Raw genomic sequence first — 18835 nt, forward strand, 5'->3', positions numbered from 1 at the left:
ATTCGAATTTTGACATACATGGGTCACTCAGCCCCTTTGCCGATTCATCACGGGGCCAGCTGTAATTTCCAAGATGGCTACGCCCGTGAAACCAGGCTTCAACCTCTCACATAATAAACATCAAAAACTGTGCTTTAACGTTGACAGAAGACCCATAAAGTAAGTAATGCCTTAGTTTGGGTGCCAAACTAACTTTATTCATCATTTTTCATGAAATACTTTTGGATTTGATTGCTCAAGCACTAGAAATCGGAAAGTTGCAACTACTCCTCCCCGCCTGCGAGTGGCGGTGTAGAAACGAAAGACATTAAATAGATGAACGAAGTGCTCATCCAACATGTCTGCTCCCTGAAGAAGAGACAGAAACAGAAATAGAATCATTGTAAAGGCACGGGGTCGTCAAGCAGGTACGTCACCTGCTTCGGATTGTCTCTTTTGTGCCGTACTCTGCTCGCTTTTTTATTTTATTTTAAAGCATTCGCCGTTGGTTCATTTATTCGCGTGTAGTGAGTGTGACGGTGACGTCCTGCGTGTTGCGTCCCTTTGTCACATGTAACACAATTCTCATACTCACAGAGTATTAACATCTCCATCACCACATTGAAAAGTGTTTGAGCATTTATATATTCCGTATCCTCCATTCAAGGTCGTGTACTAGTATTTTTCCTCACGACCCAGAGAGTTCAGCACACTCAACGACTGTGACTTGCTAGTAACGTTTTCGCCACTACTGGTGACCTACTAAACCGCAATTACCATTTACCAGTTAACTACTGTGTTGTACTAGTAGCCTATCACGTCCAAGGCGCGTGCCACGCACTAGTAGCTTATTATCAATGATATTGAATAGTAGATGTTCGAGCGGAGCCTTCCTTAAAGCAGGAACAGTTATAATTTATTCATTTAATTATTTTTTTTTTTTTTAGGAAATCGATTTTAAAGCAGAGTTGTGTAAATAGTCAAAAGTTAGTTTGCTTATATTAATTAAATGTAATAGTTAAGAACAACATTTTTATTTCTAGTCTTTTCCTTCCATTTCCAACTACAGTTAATGTTGAAAAAATCTGAGAATTGAAGGAAAATTCTTGGTTGAATTCGAAAGAAATAAGGATTTTTGTGGCTAGGATAGGCGCCTGAACGCCCGCAACCCTCGTGAGGATGAGCGGCTCGAATAATGGTTGGATAGTGATTTTCATATCTCAGTTTATTCACAAAGGTATTTGGAGGGCATATGATCTGAGCCATAACTTATTCTGTTGTATAAAGAGACTACAATAAGCCTCTTGGTTCGAGATTTGCCTAATCATAATTTTTTGGACATAACTTTGTTCAACCTATCCTCTGTGTGTTGAGTAAAATATTGAGGCGCCCATTTGTTTGTTGTATACTCAGGCCAAACAAACAAAAGTATTACTTTGGCGTCATCTCATGGAATATTGGCTTTGTTGTTGTTGGGTTTAAATCGTTGATCATATTTTTTCATTTACTCCCATTATGCTGGTGGTCCCAAAGTGTTATTCTTTACCAAATGGTGAATTTAACGACTTAAATATTTATTTTTGTGACATTGGTTCATGATTGTGCACATGCTAGACACACGTTGATGCTTTATGATCCTCTCCATTTTATGTTTAAGTGCTTTGCTGAGTGTCTTGTGGAATCCATAGACAATTACAACCTCCTTTTTGGGGTGATAGGGGTGTTAATTATTTGTGGATTTTAGCAATTGGGGGAAGTGCTCTGACCCAATCCTCTGCAAATAGCTTATTGAGTAGCACCATTTTTTCCTGATTTTTGACTTTTCTATAATGTCTTTTTAATCTCCGACTGCTCTTGTGTTGTTTTTCTTCAAGGGAATGTGCTATCTTTTCATGCCATAGCCTTCTAATTTTTCACCAATTATCAGAAATCGCCCTCCATACACACACACACACACACACACCCACGCACACCTTGAATGCAGCAGTTCTTTAATGAATACTGTTAAGGTGAGCAATTGAAATCCTAAGAGGAGCGGCGGCGTATTTTATGTCGACTGGCGGCGGCAAGCATTTAAAAAGTTTATTAGACGCACTTGGAAGATTGAAAATGCACTGGGATGAGGCCAACAGGCAAAGCGGTGAAGCTTTAATACGTGTCGCTGGAGGACCCTGAATGCTGCACCTCTGTTATTATTGTTTATGCTTCACAAGGAGTTGAATACACTCAAGGCTTTTAAGTCGACCTCACTCGATCTCGTGAATAACACTATGGAAACATGGTTTCAAGCAATGATAATCAAAGCATGCAGTGGGCCTTGAATGCAACGCTTCAAAACCTTCTTCTTTTTCATCATCGCCATCAAGCCGTTAGACAAGCCAGATATGGCCTCCCCGTATGAGCATTTATTCTGTATCCTTAAAGTTTCCTAGTACGCTGTTTGTCCTCACTAGTAAGACAATTTTGCGCACTGTGAGAACATTCCGCAAATGTTATGGAATTCAGCGTTCTATGAACTGGTCCGTGGTGGAAAAAAGGTTGGGGACCACTGTATCAGTGTAACCTATTAGTTAGGCTACTAGTGCAGTAATGACGTTTCGCACTAGTAATCCCCAATTTTTCCTCTTAGTGTGCCAAGAAGTACTGCTGAAAACAGTGTCATTTGCGAAATGAAATGTACTTGAGACTTTACTTAAAATATTCGTGTCTAATAAAAATAACAAAGCTCCCAGAATGTAGCCCTGGTGCACACCACTGGTATTGTACTGTTGCTGTTCATGAGAGATGACTTACCAATGGTTTACGACTAATAATTGTTCCCAATTTTTTGACAAAAAAAAAAATATATAAATGCTGAAGAATATAGTGTTCGTTTTCAAACCACTTTTCATGCCTTTGGGGCTGCTGTCACATGTGGCCTGGTGCCTGGTGAAGAAGAACTCCTCCGAAGAGGGAACTTGATAATGTCAGAGGCTTTGTGTAGCCCCGAGATGACAGATGCCTCTCCAGAGAATTGAGTCATTGAAATGGGCCGCTGGATCACGCTTCATCTAACGCCGTCCTGCCTGAATATGTTCAAGCGTAGATAAACCCCGCTCGCTTCAGTTTCATCTTCATTTTTTCCTTCCGAGTAAGTTGTGCACCTTGTATCAATCTGTTTCCACGTGCAGGATTTATTCAGCTTATCCTGTCATGCATCACACGTTGAAGATGGCGACTATATATCAGCAACATGTTCATCTGCCTGAAAAATGCAGTCTGCAATGAACACTCGTTTATTATGGTGACACATTCCACGGAATTAAACTTTAATTTCCGATATTTTTAACCGAGCCATGTAATTTTATTTAATGAAAGTCTACTAGCTTAAAGCTATTATATATGAAGAAGTGTCCATGATGGGCTAATGGAAAATAGCATAAATGTGACGTTAATTCTAAAATATATAGTAGTGTGCTTTAAAAGGTGATAAAGTAATGACGTAATGTAGTGTAAAGAAATGAAACCGTTTTTGTCACATTTTATGCTCCAATTCAATAGACGTTCTGCACCTTCTGTTGTGCACACTGTGGCCACCCGAGGGCAGTATAACGCAAACAGATATACTGCACATGGAGACGGTTGCTCAGCTCCTCGGTAAAACGGAGCAATTGTCTTTCTTTGCAGAGGATGAAGAATATATTCCTTTGGGATAGCATAGTAATGATGCTACACGCTTCTCCGTGATGTAACATTTAGATGACATATTTATTTACTTTACATCGATGTTGCCATACTTTGAAATAATTGTATGCAGGCTGCTTTAAATGATGTGGCAGGTATTGAGTTTGACACCTGATATTTGTTGATGTTCCATGATCAAGGGTGATGGTTGACTTTATTTTCTCCTTTGAGGCATTTTCCAGAAAGTGTTGTTTGAACTACACTTTTCGGTGCGTTCAAATTTTGGTGGTTCAACAATCTTTAGTTTTCCCATTTGAGTGAAAGATGTGTCAGGAACCCCCCCCCCCTCCCTATGCTGCTACTCCACTATAGTTGCTGTTTGTCAAATATGATGGCGGGGGAGAAAATGTAATTCAACGAAGGCAGTAAAGAAAATAGCCTCCCCAGTGAGATCTGACGCCTGCATGGCTGCATCCTTGTTTGCACTCGGTATGTGCTCATGGGCGCCCAAGTGTTGCCGCTGTAGTCAAAACTTTTCACACAACTGTGCCGAGGAACCATACACTCCCTAAATGTTTTATTAACCCCTGCCGTGGTTTCCTAACAAGTAGCAAAGCAGTCAAATATAATTATACACAATGTGCACAAAACGGCTCTATATTTTATGATCGCTTTTTGGACCCGTGCAGAAGATGATGAGTTCAAGAGGGGGGGGGGGGGGGCGACCTCCGATAATGTTTTTATGAAGCCACGCTCAAAAGGACCCGTAAAACCAATTTTGCCTTGTGCCAAAATGTCTATTAGTTCAATCATGTTCCATTAGCTTTCACAGTGGCTCGAGAGGCAGTGGCTTGCAACAGAGACACTGACAAAATGTCCTGCCTGACAGCGTAGTTGGTGAAAATATAAATGTTTCTCGGTGTGAATCATAACAATGGAGTGACCCGAGAGACTGAACAGCGGTGGAAATATCAATCAAAATTCCAATTGGTCGAATAATTTAAAAAATTGATATTAACACTTAAACACTTTTTTTGTTGGACTCTATGCCTTTCCGGGTAAGGTAACCAATGTATTTGAAGTCTCTTTTAGTATGAGCCAGTGCAATCCCACACATTCCATCGGGACTTTATTACCAGGTTCTTCTTTTGAATATAGATGAATATCTAGAGCGCACATATTGGCCGTGTAAGAACATCTGCTTTGTGTGATTGGAATGTAAATAGTAGTGCGCCTAGTTTGGTGACATAACATTTTTTTAGCTGAATAAAGTGGTACCATTACTCACGAATCATAAAGTAGACATTTCTAGAGGTTCAGACCAAGCCTTTGCCTCAAATAACGAAACTTCACTGGTATTTGCGCGCAAAAAGGTTTGTAATTGCGTGTCGCTGCCACAAGATGGCAGCAAAACACTTTTTCTGACAGACAAGGCTATGGCCTGAACTAAACTTCAACAGAGGTCTGTGACCCCAGAAGACCACAAGATGGCACCGAAGCACTAGTTTTATATTAGACATGGCTTTGGCCGGGGCCTAAATGTTACCCCCGAAATCCAATTTGCTCCTTTATAGTCTCATTTATTGTCTCACTTATAGTCTCATATACTGATTGACTGGCAGCTCTTTTTAAAGCGGAATTCCCCATATTGCCATCTGCTTATAGGATGATCTTTCAATACCCACAAATGTTGTGTTGTGTGACAGTCATAAGCACAACGCATCTGTTGACTCCTTTTTCACCAGATGACAGTTGTTGTAGTGCTTTCCGTTGTTTAGCACTCAGCAATGATGCATGGGTTGGTTTCACCAAAAAAAGCAGAGGATTCAAAATTTGTGTGAAAAGAAGTGTCGCGCAAACGAATGCCTTTGACAATGTTTGGTTTTTGCGACACATCACACAAACAACCAAATCAAGACTAAGAATACATTGAAAAAAAAAAAAACACTCCGTGAGCAGCACTGACTTCCCCAAGTCAAGGTACCGCTGCATATTGATGAAAAGTAACAGTCGAAAGGCGCCAGAGATGGAGGGTGAAAGCAGGTCTTCTCAACCGGGACTCTTTTGAAGAGTTGGTTACGTTCGACTGCCCTTCAGCACCTGCCATCCCATAATCAAAAGCCTAAGCTCACATCCACGTGATGAATGCTAACGCAGTGGAACAGCGCATGATCGTCTTTAGCGCCCGCCGCCGTTTACAAGCGCTTTCCCAGAGGCGCCACCGCCAATCACGAGCCGCCACTCTCGCAAATATAATCCTTTCTTTGGTCAGTGTGTTAAAAGCTCGTTGCCCTAATTAATAAACGCCTGCCCTCTAAGCAAACGTGACTTCCCAGAATCCCCTGCTGCCGGCAGACATTTAGTATTCAAGGCTCTCAGTCAGTTATTGTGTCTCTAATGAGATTCAAGCATTTGTGCAAAGATGGGCAGGGACACGGGATTGCTTTTATAATTTTGTTAGTTGTTATTTTCCTACCGGTATCCAAGGACAACAGCTTGTCTCCAAGGCTTTTTTACCCCTTTCTTCTCCTCCCCATCCCCTCCTCCTTCGTTCTTTCACTGGCAAGTCTCAAATTTCCACTATTATTGTGTTGTGACTCAATCCACCCATTTCACTTGTCTTAATTCCCTTAAACAAAAATGTATTTGGGAGATAACGACAATATTGTGCCACTTTTCTTACCTTATCAATAAAATGAATTGCGGCGCGTAAATGGGTTCTTTTGGGCATGATTTATTTAAAAAGGTGACGTCTGAAATGGAATATACTGGTGATACTGAGTGGGGATAAAATAAATGTCCTTGAGCAAAATGCAGGATTGTCATTCGATAGGATAAAACAGAATGTTTTTACCAACGGAACTACAGTGAACCCCCATTTATCACTTGCGATAGGTGAAAATTTGCAAAATGGAGATCACGTAAAGGAACATGAATTCTCTCTAGTATTACCCCTCCTACATGCTTCTAATGCATATAAAGTGTGCTTGCTTGAAGCTGTTTAGCTGGTTGTAGCTGCCAAACTGCTGCTTGTTGTGACGTTAGTTGAGTCACCGCCAGCAAACGACTCGTATCTTGAAAAAGTCCAGTCAGCTGTATCTCACCGCTGCTTATCTAAACACCCACATTTTTATTCCAAAACATCATTCAGGAAGTCCATTACAATGCCAAATGCCATGGACGGGCTAACCGGAATTAAAACAGACATCACCGCGATTGTAAACTTTCTATGAACTGCTCTGGGGACAAAAGAAATAAATAAATAAAATTACAAAATTCTGACATGTGCATCGGTTGCACATGATTACATATGATTAGCCGGCTAATGAGTATTAAATTCAATTATCCAGGCAATGCATCAACATTGTTACGTGCCGTTACTTCACTGTCACAAACGATGGGAGTTTGCAAACTTGGATGCTGGTCCAGAAAGACGTATTCTCTTAGTAGCTCAATGCTAGCTTGCTGAGACGACAAAACGGGGATGGATTAAAAAAAAACAAAAAAAACACATCTTCGGTTCTGGCCACGGTATGGCGAGGGGAACGGGTATTTTCAACTAAAAAGGAAAATGCGGCTTTGTACACTATAGATAAGTTTTCAAATGGATGAATATGGGTTTTTTTCTAACATATTTTGGACAATAAAGTGTGTGGAAATACGTGCACTCCATTTTTAAATTGTATTGTTTCCATTTGTTGGACTTTGACATGTTTTGGGGCAAAAGTGCAATGAGCAACCCATTCGAGTTGATTTGGAACGTGTTTTTTTTTTTTTTATTGTCAACACAAAGCGTGCATTTGGAAATTAGGGTGATCGTCCGAGCTCCAGAAAAATGTCATGAAAAACGGTCCCTTCAAAAAAGATGAACAGCGATACAGTGAGAGTTCCCTTTACAGTACATCAATCGTAGATGCAAGATAATAGAGATTGATTATTCCAGCAATTTCACTGTCACGTTTAAGGAGGGAAAAAAAAACAAAAAACCCCCAGCTAATCTATATTTTTAATCTTTAAGGCAGCCTCTATTGATGAGTTTTGTAAGTATTTCATACAATGTGGATGAAACTTGCGCCGTGTGATTATTAATGCTGCAGAGCTGGGAAGCAAGTTTTATTTATTAAGCAGCACAGCTGGTTTCACCCCCATTACTTTCATGTTTTTGCTTTACATTTTGAGTTAGTCATCAGACAAAGAATTGGGACACATCACTGGGAACACACGCTGAGCACAGTGGACATCATCTCACCGGCCGAAAAGACTACTTTCCTTTTTGAGGCAGGGGGCAATTTTGTCCGTGTGAGTGGCATGTGGATTTCAGTGCTGTCCAGACCCCCTGAGGAAGCTTGCGGGGTATCCGGTCTTCAATCCACTGAAAAAGAGTGAGCAACAAGCTGTCTTGTCTTCCCCTTTTATGGATTTGTCCTTAAAGGTAATCCTTAATAGAGATGAAAGGGTAGGAATTCTTTTTCATATCATGATTATACGTTGTAGTGAGCTGGCAGCCAATTCAGGTTGTACCCCCTCAATGTTAGCTAATTTATTATAGCCTGCGGTCGCTGGTCACAACAAATTATGATCCTTCCACAGCTGTTCAAGGAGAGACACATTGTTCCCTTTCAATTGCTTAATTGAACAAACGGTAAGAATTTGAACACGTACTAAGCATGTTCGTAAATGAGCTGCGTATGACCACGATGCATGTCGAGTCACTCAACATGCGCACGTGCTAATGAATTAGCCAGTTAAGTGCTGGCCAACTCTACACTCTTCTTCACCGACGCCCACGTCACTCACCAAACCATACATGCTCAATGTCGCATTTACTGCTGTAGAACAGGACCTGCACCTGAAATGTACGTTATTATGTTTAGTAATGCAAAATCATTTTTTTTCCATTTAATTGATGGGATAATTTGACCCAAAAAAACAACCATTGATAAGTTTGTTGCCACTTAGAATTTTTTTTTTTATTAAGAAAATAACTATCGCCCCACAAACGTTTGACCTGCCGTGTATATACTGCATACAACATTGTTTGATGCCAAACGTTGGAACCGTAGTGGATATTAGCAGCTTGATGTGTTTGCACATTCTAAATCAGGGGTGGGCAAACTTTTTGATTGGCGGGCCACAATGGGTTCTAAAATTTGACAGAGGGGCCGGACCATGAGGCGATGGTTGGAGTGTTTTGGTAACCTCACTTCATCAGAGAAAAAAAATACTTGTAATTTTAAATGAAAGTGAACAAAAGCATTACAACAAAATATGTCTTTGAAAAACGACAGTATTTAGAAAATAAAACATGAACCAGGTTTATTCATTTAATTTTTTTCAAGTTTGGCGGGCCGGATTAAAACGTCTAACGGCCTCATGTGACCCCCGGGCCATAGTTTGCCTAGCCCTGTTCTAAATGATAAAGGGCATCAACCGAAACAGATGTTCACATATCTGCAGTCTTGTAAAAACTGAAATACGTCCACACTCGTACCCTAGTTTTCTGTCTAGGTGAACAAATATCATCATTATTTTTGCTTCATTCTGCCATGTCTGTCGTCATCTTTGCTGTCTTATCTTCCTTCTCTTCTGCCGACTGCCAACTCTGACAAATGTCAACGACTACATTTTCAGGACTCTGCCGCGAACAAAATATTTTCTTGGTCGTTAAATTTCACCTGAATACACGCAATTAAGTCAGTTTTCCATAATTACGTATGACCCTGTCCTCCTTCAAGCCTTGTTAGATTTTATAATGCTTTTGGATTGCTCTTGGCCGTTTCATTTTTTTAACCCTTCAAATTCTTGCACAGAGTGTAGGGTGGAAAACAACATCGCAAAAGTCATTTTGACATATTCACTGCTCTGTACTACCTTTTTTCTTGTCATTTTGCTTATAGTTTAGTATATTTACAATCAGCAGTTGAAGCGTCCACTTATTCAATAAAAGCATAAATCTTCTCCATGTGTCAGCTGAGGCTCTGTCCACATCTTCTAATCCAAATTGCATCACTCCTGTGCCGTCTGCCATTAAACGCCTCTTTCAGAAAGAGAGAATATTGCACAGAATTGATCACTTGTCCAATGATGACTAAATGATGTCGTCTGGTAGAAAACAAGAACGTGGTTTTCACAAGTTTCAATCGGTCAAAAGTGGCCACGGGAGAGCCAAAAGGTACAATTTGATGTAACCAGTATATTATTGATATATGTAAAAAGCAAAAGCTGGAGATGGCAAAATCTGACACAAATCCATCGTGCGAAGATAAATTACATTTGCATCAACACATCTTGGGGAGGGGTGCGATTTAGGAAGCATGGTGGACAAAAAAAGGCCAGCAGTTGTGATGATTACTGTTCTAATTAAGATTTAATGCGACAACACCTCCGTTCTTTTGGATCTAACGGAGAGGTCGTGTTTGTTCGTTCAGGCAGCCGTAAAGAGATGCAACGAGATTTCCTCCCTCGACGTCGCTCACAATTGTGCCGACGAACATCTGTTATCTTAAAGCATCCCCATGACTTCTAAATAAAACAACAGATTGACTTTGGTTGTTGGTCTCCTTGAAGTGGATTCGAAAAAGCGCCTAATAGCCCAAACAAGACGCAGCGGTAAGCCTCACTAGTGCAATTAAGCTCGCCGTTTTAAATTACGAGCTGATTAATCTCTCCAAAATGAGCCCTGTCCTTGAATTGAGCTGCTCTTCAATTAGTTTTTCCAGCAGCAATAGCTATTACGCTTGTGTGAAAATCCTTGTGCAATATTGTCCGTCGCTTGTAACGAATAGCTCGTAAAAAAAAAAGAAAAAAAAGAGCAACCTGTGGAGCAGAGCGCCCTACGCAAAGGTTTGTGCCGCGCCGAGTATATTGGCGACAGGTGCTGCGTTTCCCCGGCCGCCATCTCATTTTGCTGCTTTTATTGACTTGTTTACTTGGATCTTTCTGGCACCGGCGGCTTGACAATTGACTGGGGAGAAGGGCTGAATGATGTGGGAAAATCATTCACATTTTCATTTGGAGGTACAAAAAGGAGCAATTGTGCTTTGCGGCCGCACGTGCTGAAATCCATTATCAATGTTTCACCTTTTTAAGAATGTGAAATATTGCGGGATGAGTAACACGTCAATATTTGCGCTGCACTTAGTGGGTTGTCCCCGTGGTGTTGCCATATGGCTTGCACTGCAAATTACTTTCTGCAGAGTTTAAAAAAAAAAAAAAACACACAGTCAAACTTTCTGCCATACTGCCTCAGCGTTTTTTCCGGCAGCACTACAATATCACCGTTGTCAATCAATCACCTGGAATGTCCAAATATGGTCAAATTCACATTTTCTCACAAATCGAAACAAACGACCAGTGGCTGTGTGCTCTGTTATTTTCACAAATTGATCAAAAGTGTTGTAAACAGCTAGCAAATCTATAAAACTTTCTTGGATGCGTCAAATGTTTGGAAAATGTGATAGAACTCCTCCTCTTCCTGCACTCTGTGCTGCATTATGTTGCCTCACGATTGACAGTCCGGATATTTTTCGAGAATAGCAAGTTAAAATAAACACAGTAAAATAAGCCTATTTTGTTTAAAAGGTTTTGCTGTAACTCTTTGTTTCAAAAGGAACTAGTGAGCCACGGCGGTAAGTGAATGACGATAGAGTTTGGGAAGATGATGTAACCAAATGTTTGAGAGGTATTAGCACATAGAGGGGCGTGGCTACTAATGTAATAACTCAGTAATTACATTATCTTGAACATTATTATGGGAAGAAGTTATGTTAATGCTGGTGCACAACGTTATATGATAGCACTGGAAGGCATAATACCAAATCCAACTATTCAAATTGCCGTTTTTTCCCCCTGTAAAGTTGTTGTTCTGGAGATGTGAGCATTCTGGTCAAGAGCAGCAATACGCAATACGTCACTTATTTAGCGTGTTCCAAAACACAACCATTTAAATCCAGTTTTAGTTATATTTATTTACTTTAAGCCAGCATTTATGTCCCTACGACTCTGGCATAACCCTGATTTGTCGTATTATTGGCCTACGCAAACACGGTTGTAAATTCATAATGACAAATATTTTTGGGGAAAAACACCTCCATTATTTAACAATAAAATCCGTATGTTCAAAACAGTTCTTAAGTAGATCCAAGCTCCCACTCCCCCAACTACTCACGTTCATGTATCGTGAAAGTCTGGGTAGATGTTGTTGTGTGTGCTCCTCAAGATAACGAGAATCCAACATTGTGTTCAAACACAAAAAAAATATATATATTTATGTTTGCACTGGAGAGGGGAAGCTACACTGAGTACAAGGACAATAAAGCATTCTGATTCTGAGACATTCTGCCCTGTTGTAGTAGACGCATTACGTAATGTGCAGCCACATCACTTATTTACTGTTTGCTTTTCCTTTCATGGACTGAAAAGCATGTGCTCCAGCGATGCTTTTTTTTTTTTTTTTTTTATAAAAAAAAAAATAATCTGCAAGGAGATGCACTAAAAAATTTTTTCAAAATACGGTGTACTCTGAATTTCTATTCATCGCAGTGGCTGCGTAACAGACCTGCCTGAGAAAGGTAAAAAAAAAAAAAAAAAATTGGTGGTAGAGAGACCGGATCCAAATAAAACTTTATCACCGTTGTACCGCTCCCAAGAAGTTATTAAAACACACTTTTAAAGTGTTCCTCTGCTCTGACTTTCCCGCTGTCAAAAAATGGGAAGCTGTCTTATAACATCACTTTGTGGAGAAAAAAAAAAGGAAAGCACCTCACTTGAACAGTTCTCCATATAACAGGAAAAGCATGCTTGCTTCAAGTCATTTTTCTTAATACTGAGATTTAACGATAAATAGCATAGAAGTTGCGTTCAGTACGAAGCGTCAAATGAATGCAATTTATATTTAAACACACACTCAGCAGGAACACATTACACAAAAAATTACAAACGGATATTTCCACACAAAAATGTTCGACTAAACCATAAAATTATGTCCAGCACAAGTCTGCTAGCTTAACGCTAGCATATTTTGTTTGTTGCTAACATATTTTTATTTTTTTTTTCACAAAAAGCTGTTTTTCTCATGATATTTTTTTTTCTAGAAGTAAGTCTACTCATCTGGTAGGTTTGCTGTTTATATTGTTAGAGAACACAATATTTAGTGGGCCGCGAAAGATGTGTCAAAATGTTGAAAAACGGCCGGCAACATGGGGAAGTCTACTTTGAAAGCGTCTGGCCGACCGTTTGTTAGCGGGGTTCACTGTGTCGGTGAAAGCAATGAATTGTTGAGCAACCAAGAAAACGTGTGGGCGTTGCTCACTAAAAGCCTCGCAAACAATCGATGGCTTCCGTTGGACAGAGAAAAAAAACTCCACGCCATTAGAAAGACTTGCCATCAACTCTTTGCTAGAGAGACAACAGCATTTTTTTCACCTCCGCTGTTGTTCATAAGGCGGTAATTTATACGTCGACATTTCCATGCCTCGTTCATCAAACTGGTTTGGACAAAGTGCATTAACTCTGCACTTTCGCTTCACGGACGACCTGGCGGTAGCTGGCCGGCAATTGCCACGGGAACATAGCGTTGAGCCTAAAAAGAGTCTTATTCCGTTGAGATTCCCGCCGCTTTGATTGGATTCTTCCCCTGCACAACAGCTCTGATTGATGCTTATTTTGCAGCCTCAAAGCATGTTCGTCGCAAGCCCTTTATCCCTTCAATGTAATGTTAATTCCGCCGTTCCAAAGCGTGCTCCGAGTGCAGTTGCGCGCCGTCTTATGTAGGTCACCTCTTTACCGCTTCACCCGTGACGTCTCGTTTCATTTAGCGCCACGCTGACTGAACCCCTCACTTTTATCGCTTGCACTCTCAATTGGAGTTGCGTTAAGGCCCTTTTCCTATTCTCGTTTATTCCCTTAATTCCCATTTGGAATAAAATCGGGTTGAACAATTAATCAAAGTCCTATCGACATCGCAATATAGCAGAATGCAATTTTGAAATAACAAAGGTTGCATTTTGGAGAAGAGAAAAAAAATATTTCAGTCAGTCAGTAACCTTTTTTTTATATATATATTCTCTTTATTTATTTATGTTGTGTCTAGATAAATTCAGTGCTTAACAAGTGCAGTCCAAATGTTTCCATATAATCTTTTCATGAAATATAGATAAAATAATGGTTTGCATTATTTTTGGAACCTGATCGTGATTTAGCCCTGGGACACGCAAAAGATTTTTGGATATTTTGCAGACCCCACACATAAAGACAAAAAAAAAATCGTGCCTTTAACAGATTTGGTCGTATGGTGTGTCGGGTGTGCACGTAAAGCTTATTTTCATGTATTTTATGTTCATTCTTTAAGAATTAACGGAACAAATCCACTCTTAACACACCTCTGACATGAGGAATATCTTGTTGGACAATCTTCTAAAACAAAGTTGTTGGGCATTTGACGTCGTTGGTTGAGAAAAAAAAAATATGTACGAAAACCGCCCGATTGTCTTTGCGTGTGTGTACCCAGCTTTAGTGACTCGTGTTTACGTTTCAGTTATTCAGTAGAATTTTGTCAAAGTTGTCATAATGAACTCTTAAAAGGCCGCTTGTCCTATTGTTCAGTAAGTTTAGAACACTAATTAAAGTAGATAAAAATCAAATAAGCCTTTTAAAGTTCATATCAATTCATGGTTTATTAGCTTCTATTTTGGCTTCAGCCAAAATATAACTGAAACATTTATGTAAAAAAAAAAAAAAATCTGATATTGTTTATTGTAAAAAAAAAAAAAATCATGGAAAGAAGACATTGAAAAGATATTTAGGTGAAGAAAAACTTCAAAATTGTTCAGCCGTAGACTATTTGATGTTTCTCCGCACAAACCCTGCAGATTGGTATTTTTGCCCCACTTTTCTTTCACTGTGATGTTTATTTCCTGCAAGTTAGCGTTCGACACCTCTGCGCGGTCTGCTGGCAGACTTGATCCGAGCCGCCGCACACTTTTTTTCACTCAAGTAGCTGAGTTGCTAAATGGCGGCCGTGCGTTCGCATCTTAAGAAAATTCTCTCATTGTGTTCTCACCTGGAGTTTTTGTTGCTTTCTGTTCGTGACTCAATAACAGTAAGCGGTCCCATGCATCACGCTAGTCGCCGCTCCTCTGTTGATCTAATTGGATCCCCTCGGTTGCCCATGATGAAACATCACTATCACGCTTTGCCCCTCAACTACTTATTTTTATTGAATGCCCAACACCCCCCAAATTGCAAGGCTCAACCTTAAAACTTCTATTTGTCCCCTGGCTCCCATCATTGATCTTTTCTTTTTTTTTCCCTCGCTTTCTCTAGCCCCTGCTTTTTTTTTTTCGTACTGGCTGTGCCTGTAACACTTTGATTCCATCAGAGGATTACGAGCGTGCGTTTATGTGTTCTGCCTCCCTGGAGAAAGGCCACAGGTTCAGGCTTTTCTCTCCGCTCGACTAATTGACTCCTAATTTGCTTTTCGAAGTGCGATGGCGGGAAAAAAAAACCTCCCTTGGGTTCAGGCATGACAGAACTGACACTCATGCTGCCTTCATATGTTGGTATTGTTACTTCAAGGGACATTTACACGAGAAAAACTGAAACATTTTCACTTTTTGGCTCACAACAACAGGTTTTTAGACACGTCAGTTATTTGAAATGCTATTATTGTTCCTGATTGAGTGCTTAAAATACTTTTAAACCAATTAAATCATACTTGTTAAACACACTAAATGTATTTGAACAAGCATAAAATGTATGGAAAATACTGTGCATATTGTAGAATCTGTGTAAGATACATGCATGTGCCTTTAAGAGGCGGGGCCTGTTGGCCTGGCTCATAAAGTTATCATGTCTGCATGTGAGTTGTCCAGTGAGAGCAGTGGTCAACAGCATAACTGTACGAGTCGTGGCATTCTCTAAGTGACCTCACTGAGAACAAATCTTTGCAAAGATCTTTTATTCTAGATGAGAAAAGCTGCCTAAATTAAAAAAGTTGCCTGTATTGTGAGGAAAAAAGTCAACATAAGTTCTTAAAGTTAAATAACTGGAAGAAAGATATTTTAACACTTGAATTTCAAAAACTCAGCTTTATTCTCATATTATTTCTTTTATTCTGGAAAAGACATCCATTTTCTTTAAGAAAAATCTGTCTGTATTCTTGAAAAATGCATTCTTTTGTTCCATAATAAAGCTTTAAATATGAACTATTAATTAACAATGGGGGGGGGGGGGAGCATAATTTTTAACCTGGATTTAAAAACATGTACTCTGTTTAATTTGCGTGCAGCATAACATTTAAATGCCGCTTCACCATGTTTGCTTAGAGACTTTAGCTCCACTAATAGACATGAATCTGCAAAACTCAGAGCTCTACTGGGTTTATATTCAATCAGCATTTCCTGAATGTATTCACGGCCCAAACCAACTGCTGGTGTAATCACTCTAAACCAGGGGTGGGCAAACTTTTTGATTGGCGGGCCACAATGGGTTTTAAAATTTGACAGAGGGGCCGGACCAGGAGCAGATGGATGGAGTGTTTTGGTAACCTCCCCTCAACGGAGAAATAAAATACATTTAATTTGAAATGAAAGTGAACAAAAGGATTACAACAATATATATGTCTTTGAAAAACAACAGTAATTAGAAAATAAAACATCAACAAGGTTTATTCATTTCATTTTTTTCCAAGTTTGGCGGGCCGGAATAAAACGTTTAACGGGCCGCATGTGGCCCCCGGGCCGTAGTTTGCCCACACCTGCTCTAAACGGTAATATTAGTAAAGTATTAACTGCATACTATATGTTTTTGAGTTTACGTGAAACTTTCCTGAACTCAAACAAAATAACTTTCCAATTTTAACTTGACGGTTGTGGTGTTAAAGTTACCTTTTATCCTCCCACGTGCTTGACACTTAACCCCCCGCTGTTGGAGTTTAGCTGTGACACATCTCAAAAAACGAGGTGAGGCGTTTTTGGCATACGCCCCGCGGGTTTCAAAGTTTTCAATCCCGCCGTCTGTCTGCGGCATGTGGAGAATCTCACGCTGCCGCTTATCCACACCTCTGCCACCTCGGGCACCTTCAGCCTTGAAGACAAAGATCTGTTTTTTTTTTTTTAATTACTCACTCGCTGCAGCAGGATGGCAAGGCGACGCATTCGCCTGTGGCTTTCGCTATTGACGTTTTTGAAGTTGATGATGTTTCAATGAGCCCTGCGTGTAAATCAGTTAGTGCGCTTATGTTATGAAGCCATGCTAATTTGCTGTGCTGTCATTTCAGTGGCTGCGTTCTCTGGTTGTCTCAGCGGCCAGCTGGAAACATGTCAAAGATCTCCAAGGCGGCCAGGGCCGTGAAGAAGATAGATGCAAGTGGCGTGATCAGGGCTATCGTGAGGTCCGGACAAGCCGCCCCCGGGCCACCGCTGGGCCCCGTCCTCGGACAGGTAATCTTTAATTCTTGTCTAATCAACAGGGATGTACTGAAGTCCAGTGAACCCCCGCTTAATGCACCAATATGTTCCTGACTCACTCACAATCTGTGAACTATTTTAGCCTTGCGGCACACTTTAAATGTTTTCAATTATTCCTTAGCACTGACTCGCTTGTCAAGAACTGGAAGACTTGTATAACATCTCTTTCAAGGAAACAAAAAGACTAATTTGCTTGCATTGTTCCCTAAATTTAGACTGACTTCTGGTTTGTTGTTTGTCACTCCCAGTAGGAGTTAGTCTAAAACGGATCCATAAAACTAGATTGTTTAAATTGTATGTCTAAACACCGAAGTGTGAAGTCAATAAAAATACACTTTGGTTTAACATCAGCTTGCTAAATGCAAACATATAATGCAAAACGCCATTGATGTTATGGTAATTATAAAGCGCATATAGCGTGGCTTCATTAATATACGGCAGTTGATCTTAACTGTGGAACAATTTTCAGTTTTCCAATTTTGCAAATCACACAGTTGTCTTAGCCTCCACTTGGTCCTCCTTCCATAGCGCTCTCCCTACTGCCATTCTTATTCCAGTCGCACATGTTCTTTGTGCTGCTGTGTGCCTCCATCTGACACAATTCCCTCACACTCTCTGCACCCGAGACACAAATGGCACCAGTCCGTATTCCTCTCGATACACTATACTTGACACATTAGAAAACCACTCTCCTTTCAACTACCTGTCTCTCAAATGTTTTTCCCCATTAAAACAAATGAAAATGCTCCATCACTACCAGAAAAAAACAACAAACAAAAATTAGAACATAGCACATGAGAATATTGTACATTATTAAAATAAAAAAAAATGAAAATTATTGACTAATAACCTAATTTAATGGGATAGAACCGATTGTACATCATGATGTCAATTGGCATTGCGCTGCTCAGTCTACGGCGTGCTTTGTCCACAAGGGGGCGCTATCATTCACACATTCATTTATTTGACGATGATCCTTTGATGACATTGGCTACTTGAATGGCTAAGATGTTTTATGCACGACAGTATATTTTGTGTAATGTGATTCTTGTGCAAATGTCTTTTTTAATGATATTCACAACAAGCGCTTTGTAAACTTCTGCACTATGTACATGCAAATGAAAATTGCATTACATTATGGTAATTTTCTTGAACATTTTGTGTCATGTGTCATGAATGTCATGATTAGACTAGTGAAGGTACATGGAACATTTTATTGCAAAGATTTTTGGGGGGGGGGTTGACTTCCCCTTTAATGTACTTTGGTTCAATATAAAAATTTTAATTTTCTTTGTTTCATGTTTGGTTTTAAAGTATACGTCAACTGAGTGGAGTGGAAATGTCGTGCTTGAAGCTTTCAAGAATTATTCATGATGTGTCAAACTTTTTGCCACCTTCATAGATGGTGTTCTGAGGCCAAACTTTTGCAAGCAACTCAAAATAAAAAAATATTTCTGAGCGAGGGAACAGTTAACCCATATCTCATCAGGTCAGGTGGTTTTTAGCGGCGCTTGTGTAGAATTATTTTGTTTGAAACACAATCCGGGTGTAGTGAACTGAACTATACTGCTTGCTGCACTGATTTTTAAAAATTTTTAATTTTTAATTTTTTTTTTAAGTGAGATGAATAGCTGCTGAAACATCAGCCCGTCACCCAGACAGACCCGTCAAGCTTTTAGAGCATTTTGGGCTCTTTTACACTATCACTGTCAGAATTTGTTATGCCC

The 18835-nt window shown here is 39.9% G+C and overlaps 1 protein-coding gene across 1 annotated transcript in view; it reads left to right on the forward strand.

Annotated features, from left to right (window-relative positions):
- Window positions 1–263: 263 nt before the first annotated feature.
- The window catches only part of mrpl11 (mitochondrial ribosomal protein L11), a 52009-nt gene continuing 33437 nt past the window's right edge, over window positions 264–18835 (forward strand). Inside the window, exons 1-2 of the mRNA XM_088294157.1 lie at window positions 264–407; window positions 16919–17081. Coding sequence (XP_088150283.1) covers window positions 16959–17081 — 123 coding nt within the window. The 5' untranslated portion in view covers window positions 264–407; window positions 16919–16958. The remainder of the gene's footprint in view (window positions 408–16918; window positions 17082–18835) is intronic.

This window comes from Idiotropiscis lumnitzeri, chromosome 4, assembly GCF_059441095.1.
Source record: "Idiotropiscis lumnitzeri isolate Australia: NSW breed Sydney's pygmy pipehorse chromosome 4, RoL_Ilum_1.0, whole genome shotgun sequence".
In the NCBI taxonomy this organism is placed as follows: Eukaryota; Metazoa; Chordata; class Actinopteri; order Syngnathiformes; family Syngnathidae; genus Idiotropiscis; species Idiotropiscis lumnitzeri.